At 44.1% G+C, this 18,402-nt stretch overlaps 1 protein-coding gene across 1 annotated transcript in view; it reads right to left on the reverse strand.

The window, feature by feature from the left end:
• Window positions 1–242: 242 nt before the first annotated feature.
• Window positions 243–18,402, reverse strand: part of LOC129818971 (uncharacterized) — a 30,335-nt gene continuing 12,175 nt past the window's right edge. The window contains exon 2 of the mRNA XM_055875382.1: window positions 243–3,351. Within this exon, the coding sequence (XP_055731357.1) occupies window positions 2,948–3,351 (404 nt within the window). The 3' untranslated portion in view covers window positions 243–2,947. The remainder of the gene's footprint in view (window positions 3,352–18,402) is intronic.

Below are 18,402 nucleotides of genomic sequence, written 5' to 3' on the forward strand. Positions count from 1 at the left end.
AAAAGACAGGAGCAAGGGGAAAACCACTGGTAGGCTTGACGGACAAAACGAACTGGCAACAGAGAACACAGGTATAAATTCACTGGGGATAATGGGGAAGATGGGTGACACCTGGAGGGGGGTGGAGACAAGCACAGACAGGTGAAACAGATCAGGGTGTGACATTTATATTAACAGAATATCTTTCCACTTGACTTTTTGAACCATAAGCCAAACGTCAATAACTACATCTTCAGAGGTAGTGATCTGGAAACACTTTATTCATCGTCCTTCTATCACATTGAATGGGAAAGGGTTGTTTTTACATTTTAAAGGTTCTGTTGCTCCACAATAATCTGACTGACCACTACATTGTAATTGTCGCACAATCATCACTATAACCCTGCATATTTACATAGACTTTACATAGGCTGATCTAGTGACTGAGTTATGAGTTATACTTCACAGCTTGAAAAGGCCATTCCTTCCAATGTCAGTATTGAAAATTATCTTATTTGAACAGTACCCTGGTCACTGCAACACACTCAGGGGAGACACAGTTAGTGGACATAGCCTGCCTTCTGCAACAGAAGTGGAAAAAAAAAAAAAATCTTTACCAACGACACATTAATTTGAATCGAAGCAAGTATACTCTGGATGTCACAAAAGAGCAAATAACTGTTGTACAACATATTTTCTTGAGTTTGCGGATTACCGGGCCAGGATTTAATTACTTGGTGACACATTATTTGGATAGTCCCCTATGTTCAAACTCTAAGTAATCTATAATTTTGATTTATCAAGTGTCAACTGCTCTGAATCCCATGCAAGATCCAACAACTACATTTACTAAAAATACTTTCAGCAACTAAGTTGCATGCAGTTGATTATAAATGAAAGTGACAGCTTCAACTGTAGAGCCCTTTCCAAACACCCTGTTGTTGCCACCTACAGTATTTCATTACATTTTACACATAATCCCCACATTTTATATAGTGTTAGTCCACTCAAAAATCTAAGTTAGTCAGATATTTGAGGAAAAACCTATTTACACAACCAATGGTATAGAACATGCACACATCTTGATATTAGACTACTTTTGAGGTCTGAAAACAAAGAAGAGGAGCTTTATGGGGATCTGCGGTGGCGACAGCAGCTAATCTTTAGGAACAGGTATCTGATTGATAGGAACAAACTTGTGTCACAGGTGGGATCTGAACCCAGGTTTCCCATTTCCACATCTTATCTATTCGGTCAAGAGGCAATTCCCTCTTGGGACGAGGGAATTGAATAGTGCAATGTTATAATTATTGGCTGAACAGGAGTATGTAAAACCTTGAGATAGGAAAATAATTGTCTTAGATGTAACATAAAAGCCATTTTAAAGGTGTTTTGTACAAGCAAAAACAGTTAACATGACTCTCTATTATGAAATAGCTGAAGATTATATAATTTTGTCTCTTGAATTAAAGACATGTGCAGTGGGCTATGGCTTATGCAAGGCAAAATCAAATTATCAGGCTTTAAACGGCTGTGTAAAAATGACAAAATAAATTTGGTGAATAAAACTGTGGTTTTAATATATTATTGCGTTGACTTGAAGTGCTTAGATAGATATATATATTTAGATAGACAGATAGATAGATAGATAGATAGATAGATAGATATAATATGTACATGTATGTCTCCCTTCTAGCCATCTGCTGACTGGGTCAAATGATATCAGCTATTATCTTAATCAATACCAACAATATGAAATTATTGAGCTATAAAAACAAGATGAGGAATGCTTGTTTTTGGCCATTGAAAATAATCTCATCCTAAATCGAATTCCCTGATTGTGTAAATACGTCCTCTATATTACATTAACATAATTCAATTATGAGCAATGATTGTAAAATGACAAAACGATCATCATAATAATATGTTAGGTCAGCATTCAGCATTCTGAACACACATTTTTGGGACATACATATGTCAACAACAGCACTCCTCCAGGACAGTAGAAGATTTCAAATGTTCCTTTAGTACAAGGTTGAATAACTTAGCAGCCTACGACAGCACAGGTTGACATAGCGTTGGCATAGTTCTTGACTTGGATGGTGAGGTATTATGAGGAGGATGGTTGAAATAGTTTAGTTCTTGACTCGGATGGTGAGGTATTATGAGGAGGACGGTTGAAATAGTTTAGTTCTTGACTCGGATGGTGAGGTATTACGAGGAGGAGGGTTGAAATAGTTTAGTTCTTGACTCGGATGGTGAGGTATTACGAGGAGGAGGGTTGAAATAGTTTAGTTCTTGACTCGGATGGTGAGGTATTATGAGGAGGAGGGTTGAAATAGTTTAGTTCTTGACTCGGATGGTGAGGTATTACGAGGAGGAGGGTTGAAATAGTGTTGACATTGTTGTCAACTTGAACGCTGATGAGGACGAGGAGGAGGATGAGAACTACCCTGTAGGAGTGAGGCACTGAAGGAGCCCCAGGTGGCCTCTTGTGTGAGTGACAGTAGCTGTCTACGGTGTCAACAAGTGGGAGAAAGTGAACCCAGAAGGATGCAACCACACTGCAGTGTGTGTGTGTATGTGTATGTGTGTGTGTATGTGTGTTGTTAAACAGGCTCGTCTCTTGCCCATGCATACCGTGAATCTAGGAGTCTGCAACCACATGTGTGTGTATTGTGTGTGTGTATTTCATGACATACAATGCATGTAGGTCTGTATCCTTACACCACAGCGTGTGATCAAACTGACCATTCTCTCTAGCCCATCCAGACCGTCAGCCAAGGTGGATGCAGCCATTCTGCATATTCATGTGTGTGTGTGTGTGTGTCTGTGTGTGTGTGTGTGTGTGTGTGTGTGTGTGTGTGTGTGTGTGTGTGTGTGTGTGCGTGCGTGCGTGCGTGCGTGCGTGCGTGCGTGCGTCCGTGCGTGTGTGTGTACAGTATACATGACATGGACGCCCAACCCCCTATGCCAGTGTATAGTCGAACTGGCCCTTCTCCAGCCCATCTAGGCCGTCTGCCCAGGTGGAGGTGGGCATGCTGCGGTAGGGGTCCAGCAGGATGCGAAAGCACCGCACGATTAGGATGAGGAGGACACCGAAGAGGAAGAGGACCAGGGCGAAGGTGGTCTTCTGCTCCAGGGTCATGGCGGCGACAAGAGCAGTAGCGGCCACTGATGAGGAAGAGGACGAGGAGAGGCGCAGTCCTCCGGCAGAGTGCAGCAGGGAGAGAGGAGAGGTGAAGGGCTCACCCTCCGTCATCCAGGAGGAGAGGTGCTGTGCGGCTAGGCTATGGGGCTCCCACAGGGGGTGCTCTGGCATCCTCATGAAGTCAGCCCCATCCCTCATCCCCTCCAGACAGACCTCATTGTCTAGACAGAAATAGAGAGTGGGGGAGAGGTGGGGAAGGGGGTGAGGGAGAGAGAGGGAGGGAGGAAGAGGTGGGTGAAACAGGGAGACAGAGCAGGGGGGGGGGGGGGGGAGAGGGGAGAGAGAAGGAAGGGGGAGGAGATGGAGGGAAAGAGAGGTGGGAACAGAGAAGGTGAGATAAGGGACAAGAGACAGACAGGGAAAAGAGGTTAGGACAAAAAGACAGACAGGGAAAAGAGGTTAGGACAAAGAGACAGACAGGGAAAAGAGGTTAGGACAAAGAGACAGACAGGGAAAAGAGGTTAGGACAAAGAGACAGACAGGGAAAAGAGGTTAGGACAAAAAGACAGACAGGGAAAAGAGGTTAAGACAAAGAGACAGACAGGGAAAAGAGGTTAGGACAAAGAGACAGACAGGGAAAAGAGGTTAAGACAAAGAGACAGACAGGGAAAAGAGGTTAGGACAAAAAGACAGACAGGGAAAAGAGGTTAGGACAAAAAGACAGACAGGGAAAAGAGGTTAGTGTCACGTTCCTGACCTATTTATGTTAGTTTTTGTGTGTTAGTTGGTCAGGACGTGAGGTTGGGTGGGCATTCTATGTTATCTGTTTCTATGTTGGTTTTGGTTTGCCTGGTATGGCTCTTGATTAGAGGCAGGTGGTTTGCGTTTGCCTCTAATTAAGAGTCATATTTAGGTAGGGCATTCTCACTGTTTGTTTGTGGGTGATTGTCTCCTGTGTCTGTATGTATGTTCGTACCACATAGGACTGTAGCGTTTGTTTGTTTGTTTCGTTTCGTTTCGATGTCGTCTGTTTCCTGTACGTAAGTTTATGTTTAGTTATGTAAGTTTATGTTCAGGTTGCGTCAACGTCGTTTTGTTATTTTGTAAGCTTGTTAAAGTGTTTTGTTTCGTTTCGTGTTTTGCCATCATCGTTATTAAATAAAAGATGGCTTATTTCCCAAAGCCTGCGTTTTGGTCTGAGGATCCTTCTCTCCTCACCTCGTCCGAGGATGAGGAGAGCGTCAACCGTTACAGTTAGGACAAAGAGACAGACAGGGAAAAGAGGTTAGGACAAAAAGACAGACAGGGAAAAGAGGTTAAGACAAAGAGACAGACAGGGAAAAGAGGTTAGGACAAAGAGACAGACAGGGAAAAGAGGTTAAGACAAAGAGACAGACAGGGAAAAGAGGTTAGGACAAAAAGACAGACAGGGAAAAGAGGTTAGGACAAAAAGACAGACAGGGAAAAGAGGTTAGGACAAAGAGACAGACAGGGAAAAGAGGTTAGGACAAAGAGACAGACAGGGAAAAGAGGTTAAGACAAAAAGACAGACAGGGAAAAGAGGTTAGGACAAAGAGACAGACAGGGAAAAGAGGTTAGGACAAAGAGACAGACAGGGAAATTAGGTTAGGACAAAGAGACAGACAGGGAAAAGAGGTTAAGACAAAAAGACAGACAGGGAAAAGAGGTTAGAACAAAGAGACAGACAGGGAAAAGAGGTTAGGACAAAGAGACAGACAGGGAAATTAGGTTAGGACAAAGAGACAGACAGGGAAAAGAGGTTAGGACAAAGAGACAGACAGGGAAAAGAGGTTAGGACAAAGAGACAAAGAGACAGAGAGACAAAAAAAAGTGAGCTCACAGACAGACAGACAGACAGAATCTGTGTAAAACCATTACAGTCAGAACGGGAACAGTATTTTGTTATTCGTCACCTGAACATGAAAATGTTGACTCAACGCGAATATGATGGGCCAAATTTGAGGGATGGTACAGCTAATCTGAAGAACAGACAAACAAAACAATTTCTTAAGCAAAATTCCAACTACAGGGTGAAATTGTTTTTTGCTTGTGCTGCTGTTTCTATTACATTTATCTGAAACAAGGAAAAAAGGGAATGCGACAAGGTGTCCCCGGTTACCCAGTTACCCTTTTCGCTTTCGTTTTAATAACTTCAAAAAATCGTTGTGAGTCCATATTCTGTGCTGTGTTGAGTAATTTATCTTTAAGGTATTCTAGGATAAATCAACCGTCAAGAACTTGTTTGAAATACGAGTGTCAAGCACTGCAATTTTTCTGACACATATTATAGGTTTGACTGGCTCTACAAAGAAGAAGTAAGACACAATCCACTCTGATACAATTTATACTGCAATAAATCAAACAGACAAGCTTAAAAAACTAAATAAGGATTCAATTAACAGAAAATGACATTTTATTTTTATTTTTATTTTTTTTATTTCACCTTTATTTAACCAGGTAGGCTAGTTGAGAACAAGTTCTCATTTGCAACTGCGACCTGGCCAAGATAAAGCATAGCAGTGTGAACAGACAACAACACAGAGTTACACATGGAGTAAACAATAGACAAGTCAATAACATGGTAGAAAAAAGAGAATCTATATACAATGTGTGCAAAAGGCATGAGGTAGGCAATAAATCGAATAATTACAATTTAGCAGATTAACACTGGAGTGATAAATCATCAGATGATCATGTGCAAGAAGAGATACTGGTGTGCAAAAGAGCAGAAAAGTAAATAAATAAAAGCAGTATGGGGGTGAGGTAGGTAAATTGGGTGGGTAGTTTACAGATGGACTATGTACAGCTGCAGCGATCGGTTAGCTGCTCGGATAGCAGATTTTTAAAGTTGTTGAGGGAGATAAAAGTCTCCAACTTCAGGGATTTTTGCAATTCGTTCCAGTCGCAGTCAGCAGAGAACTGGAAGGAAAGGCGTCCAAATGAGGTTTTGGCTTTAGGGATGATCAGTGAGATACACCTGCTGGAGCGCGTGCTACGGGTGGGTGTAGCCATCGTGACCAGAAAACTGAGATAAGGCGGCACTTTACCTAGCATAGCCTTGTAGATGACCTGGAGCCAGTGGGTCTGACGACGAACATGTAGCGAGGGCCAGCCGACTAGGGCATACAGGTCGCAGTGGTGGGTCGTATAAGGTGCTTTAGTAACAAAACGGATGGCACTGTGATAAACTGCATCCAGTTTGCTGAGTAGAGTATTGGAAGCTATTTTGTAGATGACATCACCGAAGTCGAGGATCGGTAGGATAGTCAGTTTTACTAGGGTAAGTTTGGCGGCGTGAGTGAAGGAGGCTTTGTTGCGGAATAGAAAGCCGACTCTAGATTTGATTTTGGATTGGAGATGTTTGATATGAGTCTGGAAGGAGAGTTTGCAGTCTAGCCACACACCTAGGTACTTATAGATGTCCACATATTCTAGGTCGGAACCGTCCAGGGTGGTGATGCTAGTCGGGCGTGCGGGTGCAGGCAGCGAGCGGTTGAAAAGCATGCATTTGGTTTTACTAGCGTTTAAGAGCAGTTGGAGGCCACGGAAGGAGTGTTGTATGGCATTGAAGCTCGTTTGGAGGTTAGATAGCACAGTGTCCAGGGAAGGGCCGGAAGTATACAGAATGGTGTCGTCTGCGTAGAGGTGGATCAGGGAATCGCCCGCAGCAAGAGCAACATCATTGATGTATACAGAGAAAAGAGTCGGCCCGAGAATTGAACCCTGTGGTACCCCCATAGAGACTGCCAGAGGACCGGACAACATGCCCTCCGATTTGACACACTGAACTCTGTCTGCAAAGTAGTTGGTGAACCAGGCAAGGCAGTCATTAGAAAAACCGAGGCTATTGAGTCTGCCGATAAGAATATGGTGATTGACAGAGTCGAAAGCCTTGGCCAGGTCGATGAAGACGGCTGCACAGTAATGTCTTTTATCGATGGCGGTTATGATATCGTTTAGTACCTTGAGCGTGGCTGAGGTGCACCCGTGACCGGCTCGGAAACCGGATTGCACAGCGGAGAAGGTACGGTGGGATTCGAGATGGTCAGTGATCTGTTTGTTGACTTGGCTTTCGAAGACCTTAGCTAGGCAGGGCAGGATGGATATAGGTCTGTAACAGTTTGGGTCCAGGGTGTCTCCCCCTTTGAAGAGGGGGATGACAGCGGCAGCTTTCCAATCCTTGGGGATCTCAGATGATACGAAGGAGAGGTTGAACAGGCTGGTAATAGGGGGTGCGACAATGGCGGCGGACAGTTTCAGAAATAGGGGGTCCAGATTGTCAAGCCCAGCTGATTTGTATGGGTCCAGGTTTTCCAGCTCTTTCAGAACATCTGCTATCTGGATATGGGTAAAGGAGAAGCTGGGGAGGCTTGGGCGAGTAGCAGCAGGGGGGGGGGGCGGGGCTGTTGGCCAAGGTTGGAGTCGCCAGGTGGAAGGCATGGCCAGCCATTGAGAAATGTTTGTTGAAGTTTTCGATTATCACGGACTTATCAGTGGTGACCGTGTTATCTAGCCTCAGTGCAGTGGGCAGCTGGGAGGAGGTGCTCTTGTTTTCCATGGACTTTACAGTATCCCAGAACTTTTTGGAGTTAGAGCTACAGGATGCAAATTTCTGCTTGAAAAAGCTGGCCTTTGCTTTCCTGACTGACTGCGTGTATTGGTTCCTGACTTCCCTGAACAGTTGCATATCACGGGGGCTCTTCGATGCTATTGCAGTTCGCCACAGGATGTTTTTGTGCTGGTCGAGGGCAGTCAGGTCTGGAGTGAACCAAGGGCTATATCTGTTCTTGGTTCTGCATTTTTTGAACGGAGCATGCTTGTCTAATATGGTGAGGAAGTAACTTTTAAAGAATGACCAGGCATCCTCAACTGACGGGATGAGGTCAATATCCTTCCAGGGTACCCGGGCCAGGTCGATTAGAAAGGCCTGCTCGCAGAAGTGTTTCAGGGAGCGTTTGACAGTGATGAGGGGTGGTCGTTTGACCGTGGACCCGTGGCGGATACAGGCAATGAGGCAGTGATCGCTGAGATCTTGATTGAAGACAGCAGAGGTGTATTTGGAGGGCAAGTTGGTCAGGATAATGTCTATTAGGGTGCCCATGTTTACGGATTTAGGGTTGTACCTGGTGGGTTCCTTGATGATTTGTGTGAGATTGAGGGCATCAAGCTTAGATTGTAGGACTGCCGGGGTGTTAAGCATATCCCAGTTTAGGTCACCTAACAGAACAAACTCTGAAGCTAGATGGGGAGCGATCAATTCACAGATGGTGTCCAGGGCACAGCTGGGAGCTGAGGGGGGTCGGTAGCAGGCGGCAACAGTGAGAGACTTATTTCTGGAGAGATTAATTTTTAAAATTAGAAGTTCGAACTGTTTGGGCATAGACTTGGAAAGTATGACAGAACTTTGCAGGCTATCTCTGCAGTAGATTGCAACCCCCCCCCCCCTTTGGCAGTTCTATCTTGACGGAAAGTGTTATAGTTGGGTATGGAAATCTCAGAGTTTTTGGTGGCCTTCCTAAGCCAGGATTCAGACACGGCAAGGACATCAGGGTTGGCAGAGTGTGCTAAAGCGGTGAGTAAGGCAAACTTAGGGAGGAGGCTTCTGATGTTGACATGCATGAGGCCAAGGCTTTTTCGATCACAGAAGTCAACAAATGAGGGTGACTGGGGACATGCAGGGCCTGGGTTTACCTCCACATCACCCGAGGAACAGAGTAGTAGTAGGATGAGGGTGCGGCTAAAGGCTATCAAAACTGGTCGCCTAGAGCGTTGGGGACAAGGAATAAAAGGAGCAGATTTATGGGCGTGGTAGAATAGATTCTGGGCATAATGTGCAGACCAGGGTATGTTGGGGCACGGGTACAGCGGAGGCAAGCCCAGGCACTGGGTGATGATAAGAGAGGTTGTATCTCTGGACATGCTGGTCTCAATGGGTGAGGTCACCGCATGTGTGGGGGGTGGGACAAAGGAGGTATCAGAGGTACGGAGAGTGGAACTACGGGGTCCATTGCAAACCAAAACAATGATAACTAGCCTGAACAACAGTATGCAAGGCATATTGATATTTGAGAGAGACATACAATAAGGCATAAAGTGATTGCAGGTCATGATTGGGAGAGCTAGCTAAAACAGCAGGTGAGATAACAGCAGCTAGTCAGCTAACACAGCAACAGAAGGTAAAAATGTCGACGACTGGGCAGAGAGGGTCGGATTAACTACACACAGATCCTGAGTTAAGGCACAGAGCCGACAGATAAAACACAAATAAACAGAATGGAGTACCGTGAATTAATGGACAGTCAAGCAGGCATCAGCTATGTAGCCAAGTGATCATAGTGTCCAGGGGGCAGCCGTAGATGGAGTAGTGAGGCCTCCACTAAGCTAGCACGCGTTTAAAGTTAGTAGCCCGGGGGGGTGGTCTGCTCAGACGGAGGGGGTCTGCTCAGACGGAGGCTGGTTGAGGGCACCGGTTGAGGGCACGTCTGCAAACCAGACGTGGTCGTGTCGACAGAGAATCCAAGCCGGATAGCGATGGCGAAAGAGAGGTTGTGAATTGTAGAATTGTGTTTGCTAACTGGTGCTAGCTTCCTGGCTGCGCTAGCTGCAAGATAAGCTAGCAGTTAGCAGACCGGGGCAGGCAAGTTAGCCTTTGGGGGACGTCGCGATGGGGGGGAAGTCTGTTTTTGCCTCTTCGTGCGGTGACGTCGATAGACCAGTCGTGGAATTAGTAGGGTTCCAGGTAGCTCTAGGTAGCTAACAGGCCTAGTAGGTTAGCAGAATGGGCCTTCAGCGGGCGTCACGCCTGAGGGGCCTGTTGGAGTCCCCGGGCAGATTATGTCGGTATTCCAGTCGTAGAGGATAGGCGGGGTTCCGTGCTCCGTACCGGCAGTAAATGGGTCCGGGTCTTGTAGCCCAGGAGTGGGCTTCAGTGGTAGCACAGGAGCCCTAGCCAATTAGCTTCAGGCTAATTGGTGCCTGCTCTGGTGCCTGCTCCGGGATGGAAACGCTAGCCAGGAGTGGTCACCCGGGATTGTGGTTAGCTAGTTGCGAAGATCCAGATGAAAATGTTCAGAGTTTGCGGTAGGAATCCGGGGATATGGAGAGAAATAGGTCCGTTATGCTCTGGTTTTAGTCACGTTGTTCGAACTAGCGAGAGCTTTCCGAGCTAAAGGTTAGCTGATGACCGCTAGCAATGGTTTGCTAACTGATAGCTGGTAGGCAGTTAGCTGGCTATCTTCAGTAGATGGATTCCAGATCAGAAGTAAATAGAAATACTTTAGAAAAAAGCAGATCCACGCCACATTGGGTGAGGCGGGTTGCAGGAGAGTATTTAGAAGTTGAGGTTTAAGAAAGTATTTTTAAAAGATATGCGAAGAAAAAGATGTAAAAAGATATATACAAGGGACACGGGACACGACAGGACAAAGACGTCTACACTGCTACGCCGTCTTGGAATGGTACTATGAGAACTTTCATGCACCTTAGAACTGCCTCAAAACATCCAGTTACTTTTTCAAATAAATGTTTTCTTTATTTAAATGCCACCTTCCAAATTTGAAAACTGCAAGCTTTGGTTTATTTTAGAACTGATTGAATTAACACAAGGACATAGGAAATTAATTTGACGGAAGCATAATTGTAAAGTGTATATCTACAAATGTTCTTCGACAAAAGTTATTTTGATTGAAAAGTTTGTCAAATGCCACCTGCCATATATTAAGTTGCAGTGAGCTATGTCAACTGCTGTTTTCCTCAAATATATATCCTGTCTGAAAAGTCCACAGTTCCCCATGCAGTGCTGCCGCTTCTAACATGGTGACCAAAGTCAAGTTGGCAAGTGCAGATTTGGGTCAGTAAGTTGTCACAACTGATTCACAGCTTGGTTTGAGCTGCGAGGAGTGCAGACTACCTCATGTAGTTACAGTTGAAGTTGGAAGTTTACATACACCTTAGCCAAATACATTTAAACTCAGGTTTTCACAATTCCTGACATTTAATCATAGTAAAAATTCCCTGTCTTAGGTCAGTTAGTATCACCACTTTATTTTAAGAATGGGAAATGTCAAAATAATAGCAGAGAGAATGATTTATTTCAGTTTTTATTTCTTTCAACACATCCCAGTGGGTCAGAAGTTTACATACACTCAATTAGTATTTTTTAGCATTGCCTTTAAATTGTTTAACTTTGGTCAAACTTTTTGGGTAGCCTTCCACAAGTTTCCCACAATAAGTTGGGTGAATTTTGGTGAATTTTGGTGAATTTTGTCTCATTCCTCCTGACACACACACTTTTTCAGTTCTGCAAAACAAATTTTCTATAGGATTGAGGTCTTGACTTTGTTGTCATTAAGCCATTTTGCCAAAACTTTGGAAGTATGCTTGGGGTCATTGTCCATTTGGAAGACCCATTTGTGACCAAGCTTCAACTTCCTGACTGATGTCTTGAGATGTTGCTTCAATATATCCACATAATTTTCCTCCCTCATGATGCCATCTATTTTGTGAAGTGCACCAGTCCCTCCTGCAGCAAAGCACCCTCACAACATGATGCTGCCACCCCGTGCTTCACGGTTGTGATGGTGTTCTTCGGCTTGCAAGCCTCCCCCTTTTTCCTCCAAACATAATGATGGTCATTATGGCCAAACAGTTCTATTTTTGTTTCATCAGACCAGAGGACATTTCTCCAAAAAGTACGATCTTTGTCCCCATGTGCAGTTGCAAACAGTAGTCTGGCTTTTTGATGGCTGTTTTGGAGCAGTGGCTTCTTCCTTGCTGAGCGGCCTTTCAGGTTATGTCGATATAGGACTCTTTTTACTGTGGATATAGATACTTTTGTACCTGTTTCCTCCAGCATCTTCACAAGGTCATTTGCTGTTGTTCTGGGATTGATTTGCACTTTTCGCACCTAAGTATGTTCATCTCTAGGAGACAGAACGCGTCTTCTTCCTGAGCGGTATGACGGCTGTGTGGTCCCATGGTGTTTATACTTGCGTACTATTGTTTGTACAGATGAACGTGGTACCTTCAGGCATTTGGAAATTGCTCCCAAGGATGAACCAGACTTGTGGAGGTCTACAATTTATTTTCTGAGGTCTTGGCTTATTTATTTTGATTTTTCCATGATGTCAAGCAAAGAGGCACTGAGTTTGAAGGTAGGCCTTGAAATACATCCACAGGTACACCTCCAATTGACAAAATTATGTCAATTAGCCTATCAGAAGCTTCTAAAGCCATGACATGGTTGTCTTGAAACATCTGACCCACTGAAACATCTGACCCACTGGAATTGTGATAAGTGAAATAATCTGTCTGTGAACAATTGTTGGAAGAATTACTTGTGTCATGCACAAAGTAGATGTCCTAACTGACTTGCCAAAACTATAGTTTGTTAACAATACATTTGTGGAGTGGTTGAAAAACAAGTTTTAATGACTCCAACCTAAGTGTATGTAAACTTCTGACTACAACTGTAAGTATGCACTATATTGTCAGCAGACGCTGAAGTTCATTGCAAATGGATTGATGATACCAGGTACCCACAGGTTATTGTTGGTTTTGGCATACTGATAGGATTGGCCAAAGTTTCAATCAAAAACACAGATTACATTTAAAGCTGTACCATTGCTTTGACTAAACTTGGGTAATATGCTTATTAGGGACATAAAATTACCGGAGGTAAAACTGAGTAAATAACTGAGGTGAAATGCCCCAAAATGTATTTTAAAATCCACCGCTAACATCAGTCATCAAACTACACCTGGTCACTTGCGTGCATCAACTTACAAAAACAACAACGTAATCATCTAAAGTGCTAGATCAATGACAGGTCCTGGACGAGCCCCCAATACAGGTACTTTATTGCCTGACGATGCAAACGGAATTTGTCCGCTGCTCTGTTTGCTACATACTTTAGTCTGAGACTGCCATTGTTGAAGTCGTTTGTGGTGATGTAAAAATGAGGGGTGCTGTACAAAACAAAGCCAAGAGCGAGTATCAAAGCCAATTACATTTTTTTCTAAACACCACTTTACTCTGCCTTCAGAAATAATGAATACCCCTTATCTTATTCCACATTTAGTTGTGTTACAGCCTGAATTAAAAAATGATTCAATAAAAAAATAAATCTAACTCATCTACACATAATACCCAATAATGACAAAGTGAAAACATGGTTTTAGAAATATTTGCAAATTCTTGGGAAATTAAATACAGAAATACCTAATTTACATAATTATTCACACCTCTGAGTCAATACATGTTAGAGTCACCTTTGGCAGTGATTACAGCTGTGAGTCTTTCTGGGTAAGTCTCTAAGAGCTTTCCACACCTGGATTGTACAATATTTGTACATTATTATTTTAAAAGTTCTTCAAGCTCTCTCAAGTTGGTTGTTGATCATTGATAGACAGACATTTGTAAGTCTTGTCAAACTGTAACTGAACATTCAATGTCACCTTGATAAGGAACTCCAGTATATATTGGGCCTTGTGTTTTAGGTTATTGGCCTTGTGTTTTAGGTTATTGTCCTTGTGTTTTAGGTTATTGTCCTGCGGAAAGTTGGATTTGTCTACCAGTGTCTGTTAGCAAGCAGACTGAACCAGGGTTTTCCTCTAGGACGTTAGCTCTATTCAGTTTATATTTATCCTAAAAAAAACTCCCTAGACCTTTCCGATGACAAGCATACCCATAATATGATGCAGCCACCACCATGCTTGAAAATATGAAGAGTGGTACTCATTGATGTGTTGTGTTGGATTTTCCCCCAAACACAACGCTTTGAATTCAGATATAAAAATACTTTTTTTGTCATTTTTTTTGCAGTTTTACTTTAGTGCCTTATTACAAACAGGATGCATGTTTTGGAATATTTTTAATCTGTACAGGCTTCCTTCTTTTCACTCTGTCATTTAGGTTAGTATTGTGCAGTAACTACAATGTTGGTGATCCATCCTCAGCGTTCTCCTATCACAGCCATTAAACTCTGTGACTGTTTTAAAGACACTATTGGCCTTATGGTGAAATTCCTGAGCGGTGTCCTTCCTCTCCGGCAACTGAGTTAGTATCTTTGTAGTGACTGGGTGTACTGATACATCAAAAAAGCGTAACTTCACCATGCTGAAAGGGATAGTCAATGTCTGCTTTTTTATTTTTACCCATCTACCAATAGGTGCATTGGAAAACCTCTCTGGTCTTTGCGGTTGAATCTGATCTTACAGATAATTGTACGTGTGGGGTACAGAGATGAGGTAGTCATTCAAAAATCATGTTAAACACTATTATTGCACACAGAGTGAGTCCAAGCAACTTATTATGTGACTGTTAAGCAAATTTGACCCCTAACTTATTTAGGCTAGCCATAACAAAGGGGTTGAATAATTACTGACTCAAGACATTTCAGCCTTTCATTTTAATTAGTAAAAATTACAAAAAATATCATTCTACTTTGATATTGTGGGGTATTGTGTGTAAGTGAGTGACACAAAATCTCAATTGAATCCATTTAAAATTCAGGCAGTAACACAACAAAAAGTGGAAAAAGTCAAGGGGTGTGAATACTTTCTGAAGGCACTATGTGTGTTCAGGTTCTGGCCCAAGCCATCGGTTTCTGGGACCAATCAGAAAGGTTACAATGTGTTTGTGTTCTAGAAATCGCCGGGGAGGTACTCAGATCCAGACTCATTGCGGAGAAGAAACTAATGTCTGTGGGCATGAGTAGTGTTTGGCCGGAGCAAGTAGTTTGGGCAGCCTGGCAAGGCTAAAGTCTCTAAAAAACATCTCTAAAAGCCTCTACATTTTAAACATGACTAATTTCACATTCTTCATCATGCAGTCTCTGAAATGGCAGCCAATAGGCAGTGAGTGGGGGACTTTAAGTGAGTGCGTTCTTTAATTCAGGATTCTAAAACACAGCGGGAGTTCTTTGCGCTTAGCGCTAATCAAAGACAGGTATGTGGCAGCAGCCTTCTCCGAGCAGATCAATGCCTGGTACATATTTAGTCCTAAAACTGAGGGGCTCAGGCTTGTTCACACTCAGGACACATTAGAAAACAGAGAGACTGGAGAGAGAGGGAGACATAAAGGGAATGAGAGAGACAGGAGAGCGAGATAGTCAGAGACAAAGAGGGAAAGAGGAAAGGAGAGACGGAGGCGGCTGATGTATCATATTCATTCTATTGAAGCACTATCTCTCTGTCTCTCTCTGTCTCTCTCTCTCTCTCTCTCTCTCTCTCTCTCTCTGTCTCTCTCTCTCTCTCCCTCTCTCTCTCTCTCTCTCTCTCTCTCTCTCTCTCTCTCTGTTGAAGAGGACACACACTGACTCACACTGCTGTAAATAAAAGAAAATACATTAAACAGATCCATTAAATATGTCTTATTCTCCGTTCAAACAGTGTTGCAGAGGAACAAAACAGTTTAGGACTTTTTCATTTTTTTATTTCACCTTTATTTAACCAGGTAGGCTAGTTGAGAACAAGTTCTCATTTGCAACTGCGACCTGGCCAAGATAAAGCATAGCAGTGTGAACAGACAACAACACAGAGTTACACATGGAGTAAACAATAAACAAGTCAATAACATGGTAGAAAAAAGAGAATCTATATACAATGTGTGCAAAAGGCATGAGGTAGGCAATAAATCGAATAATTACAATTTAGCAGATTAACACTGGAGTGATAAATCATCAGATGATCATGTGCAAGAAGAGATACTGGTGTGCAAAAGAGCAGAAAAGTAAATAAATAAAAGCAGTATGGGGGTGAGGTAGGTAAATTGGGTGGGTAGTTTACAGATGGACTATGTACAGCTGCAGCGATCGGTTAGCTGCTCGGATAGCAGATTTTTAAAGTTGTTGAGGGAGATAAAAGTCTCCAACTTCAGAGATTTTTGCAATTCGTTCCAGTCGCAGTCAGCAGAGAACTGGAAGGAAAGGCGTCCAAATGAGGTTTTGGCTTTAGGGATGATCAGTGAGATACACCTGCTGGAGCGCGTGCTACGGGTGGGTGTAGCCATCGTGACCAGTGAACTGAGATAAGGCGGCACTTTACCTAGCATAGCCTTGTAGATGACCTGGAGCCAGTGGGTCTGACGACGAACATGTAGCGAGGGCCAGCCGACTAGGGCATACAGGTCGCAGTGGTGGGTCGTATAAGGTGCTTTAGTAACAAAACGGATGGCACTGTGATAAACTGCATCCAGTTTGCTGAGTAGAGTATTGGAAGCTATTTTGTAGATGACATCGCCGAAGTCGAGGATCGGTAGGATAGTCAGTTTTACTAGGGTAAGTTTGGCGGCGTGAGTGAAGGAGGCTTTGTTGCGGAATAGAAAGCCGACTCTAGATTTGATTTTGGATTGGAGATGTTTGATATGAGTCTGGAAGGAGAGTTTGCAGTCTAGCCAGACACCTAGGTACTTATAGATGTCCACATATTCTAGGTCAGAACCGTCCAGGGTGGTGATGCTAGTCGGGCGTGCGGGTGCAGGCAGCGAACGGTTGAAAAGCATGCATTTGGTTTTACTAGCGTTTAAGAGCAGTTGGAGGCCACGGAAGGAGTGTTGTATGGCATTGAAGTTCGTTTGGAGGTTAGATAGCACAGTGTCCAGGGAAGGGCCGGAAGTATACAGAATGGTGTCGTCTGCGTAGAGGTGGATCAGGGAATCGCCCGCAGCAAGAGCAACATCATTGATGTATACAGAGAAAAGAGTCGGCCCGAGAATTGAACCCTGTGGTACCCCCATAGAGACTGCCAGAGGACCGGACAACATGCCCTCCAATTTGACACACTGAACTCTGTCTGCAAAGTAGTTGGTGAACCAAGCAAGGCAGTCATTAGAAAAACCGAGGCTATTGAGTCTGCCGATAAGAATATGGTGATTGACAGAGTCGAAAGCCTTGGCCAGGTCGATGAAGACGGCTGCACAGTAATGTCTTTTATCGATGGCGGTTATGATATCGTTTAGTACCTTGAGCGTGGCTGAGGTGCACCCGTGACCGGCTCGGAAACCGGATTGCACAGCGGAGAAGGTACGGTGGGATTCGAGATGGTCAGTGATCTGTTTGTTGACTTGGCTTTCGAAGACCTTAGCTAGGCAGGGCAGGATGGATATAGGTCTGTAACAGTTTGGGTCCAGGGTGTCTCCCCCTTTGAAGAGGGGGATGACAGCGGCAGCTTTCCAATCCTTGGGGATCTCAGATGATACGAAGGAGAGGTTGAACAGGCTGGTAATAGGGGGTGCGACAATGGCGGCGGACAGTTTCAGAAATAGGGGGTCCAGATTGTCAAGCCCAGCTGATTTGTATGGGTCCAGGTTTTCCAGCTCTTTCAGAACATCTGCTATCTGGATATGGGTAAAGGAGAAGCTGGGGAGGCTTGGGCGAGTAGCAGCGGGGGGGGCGGGGCTGTTGGCCAAGGTTGGAGTCGCCAGGAGGAAGGCATGGCCAGCCATTGAGAAATGTTTGTTGAAGTTTTCGATTATCACGGACTTATCAGTGGTGACCGTGTTATCTAGCCTCAGTGCAGTGGGCAGCTGGGAGGAGGTGCTCTTGTTTTCCATGGACTTTACAGTATCCCAGAACTTTTTGGAGTTAGTTAGACTGTAACAATGAGGGATAAACAAGAGTCAGTGGCAGCCGCATTAGACTTGTGCTTCCAACATTTGATTTGATCTGTTAGCTTTGGTTTAGTGCGGCATTGGTGATTGTTTGGAGAGCTATTTTTCAGTCAGAGCTGGAGGTAGAGAGCTGTATATATCAATGCCTTGGTGAATGAATGAATGACTAATAAAGCAGTCTTGCGGAAGGGTTTCTGTGTGCCAGGGATTCTAGAAATATTCAGTCAGTGGTGATAGTCTCCAGTCTTTGAAACATCTGGTGCAGAAATTCAGAGCTATACATTAGCCTAGACACACACTGGGAAAAACAATGCATTGTTGTACAGTAGAAGTCGACCCAACTGGAACTCAACCTACACCTGTACACGCACCCGTACACACACACCCGCACACGCACCTGTACACGCAACCGCACACACACACACACACACACACACACACACACACACACACACACACACACACACACACACACACACACACACACACACACACACACACGCACCTGTACACACACACACACACACACACACACACACACACACACACACACACACACACACACACACACACACACACACACACACACACACACACACACACACACACAAACACACATGCACCTGTACACGCACCCGTACACA

This window comes from Salvelinus fontinalis, chromosome 21 (assembly GCF_029448725.1).
Source record: "Salvelinus fontinalis isolate EN_2023a chromosome 21, ASM2944872v1, whole genome shotgun sequence".
Classification (NCBI taxonomy): Eukaryota; Metazoa; Chordata; class Actinopteri; order Salmoniformes; family Salmonidae; genus Salvelinus; species Salvelinus fontinalis.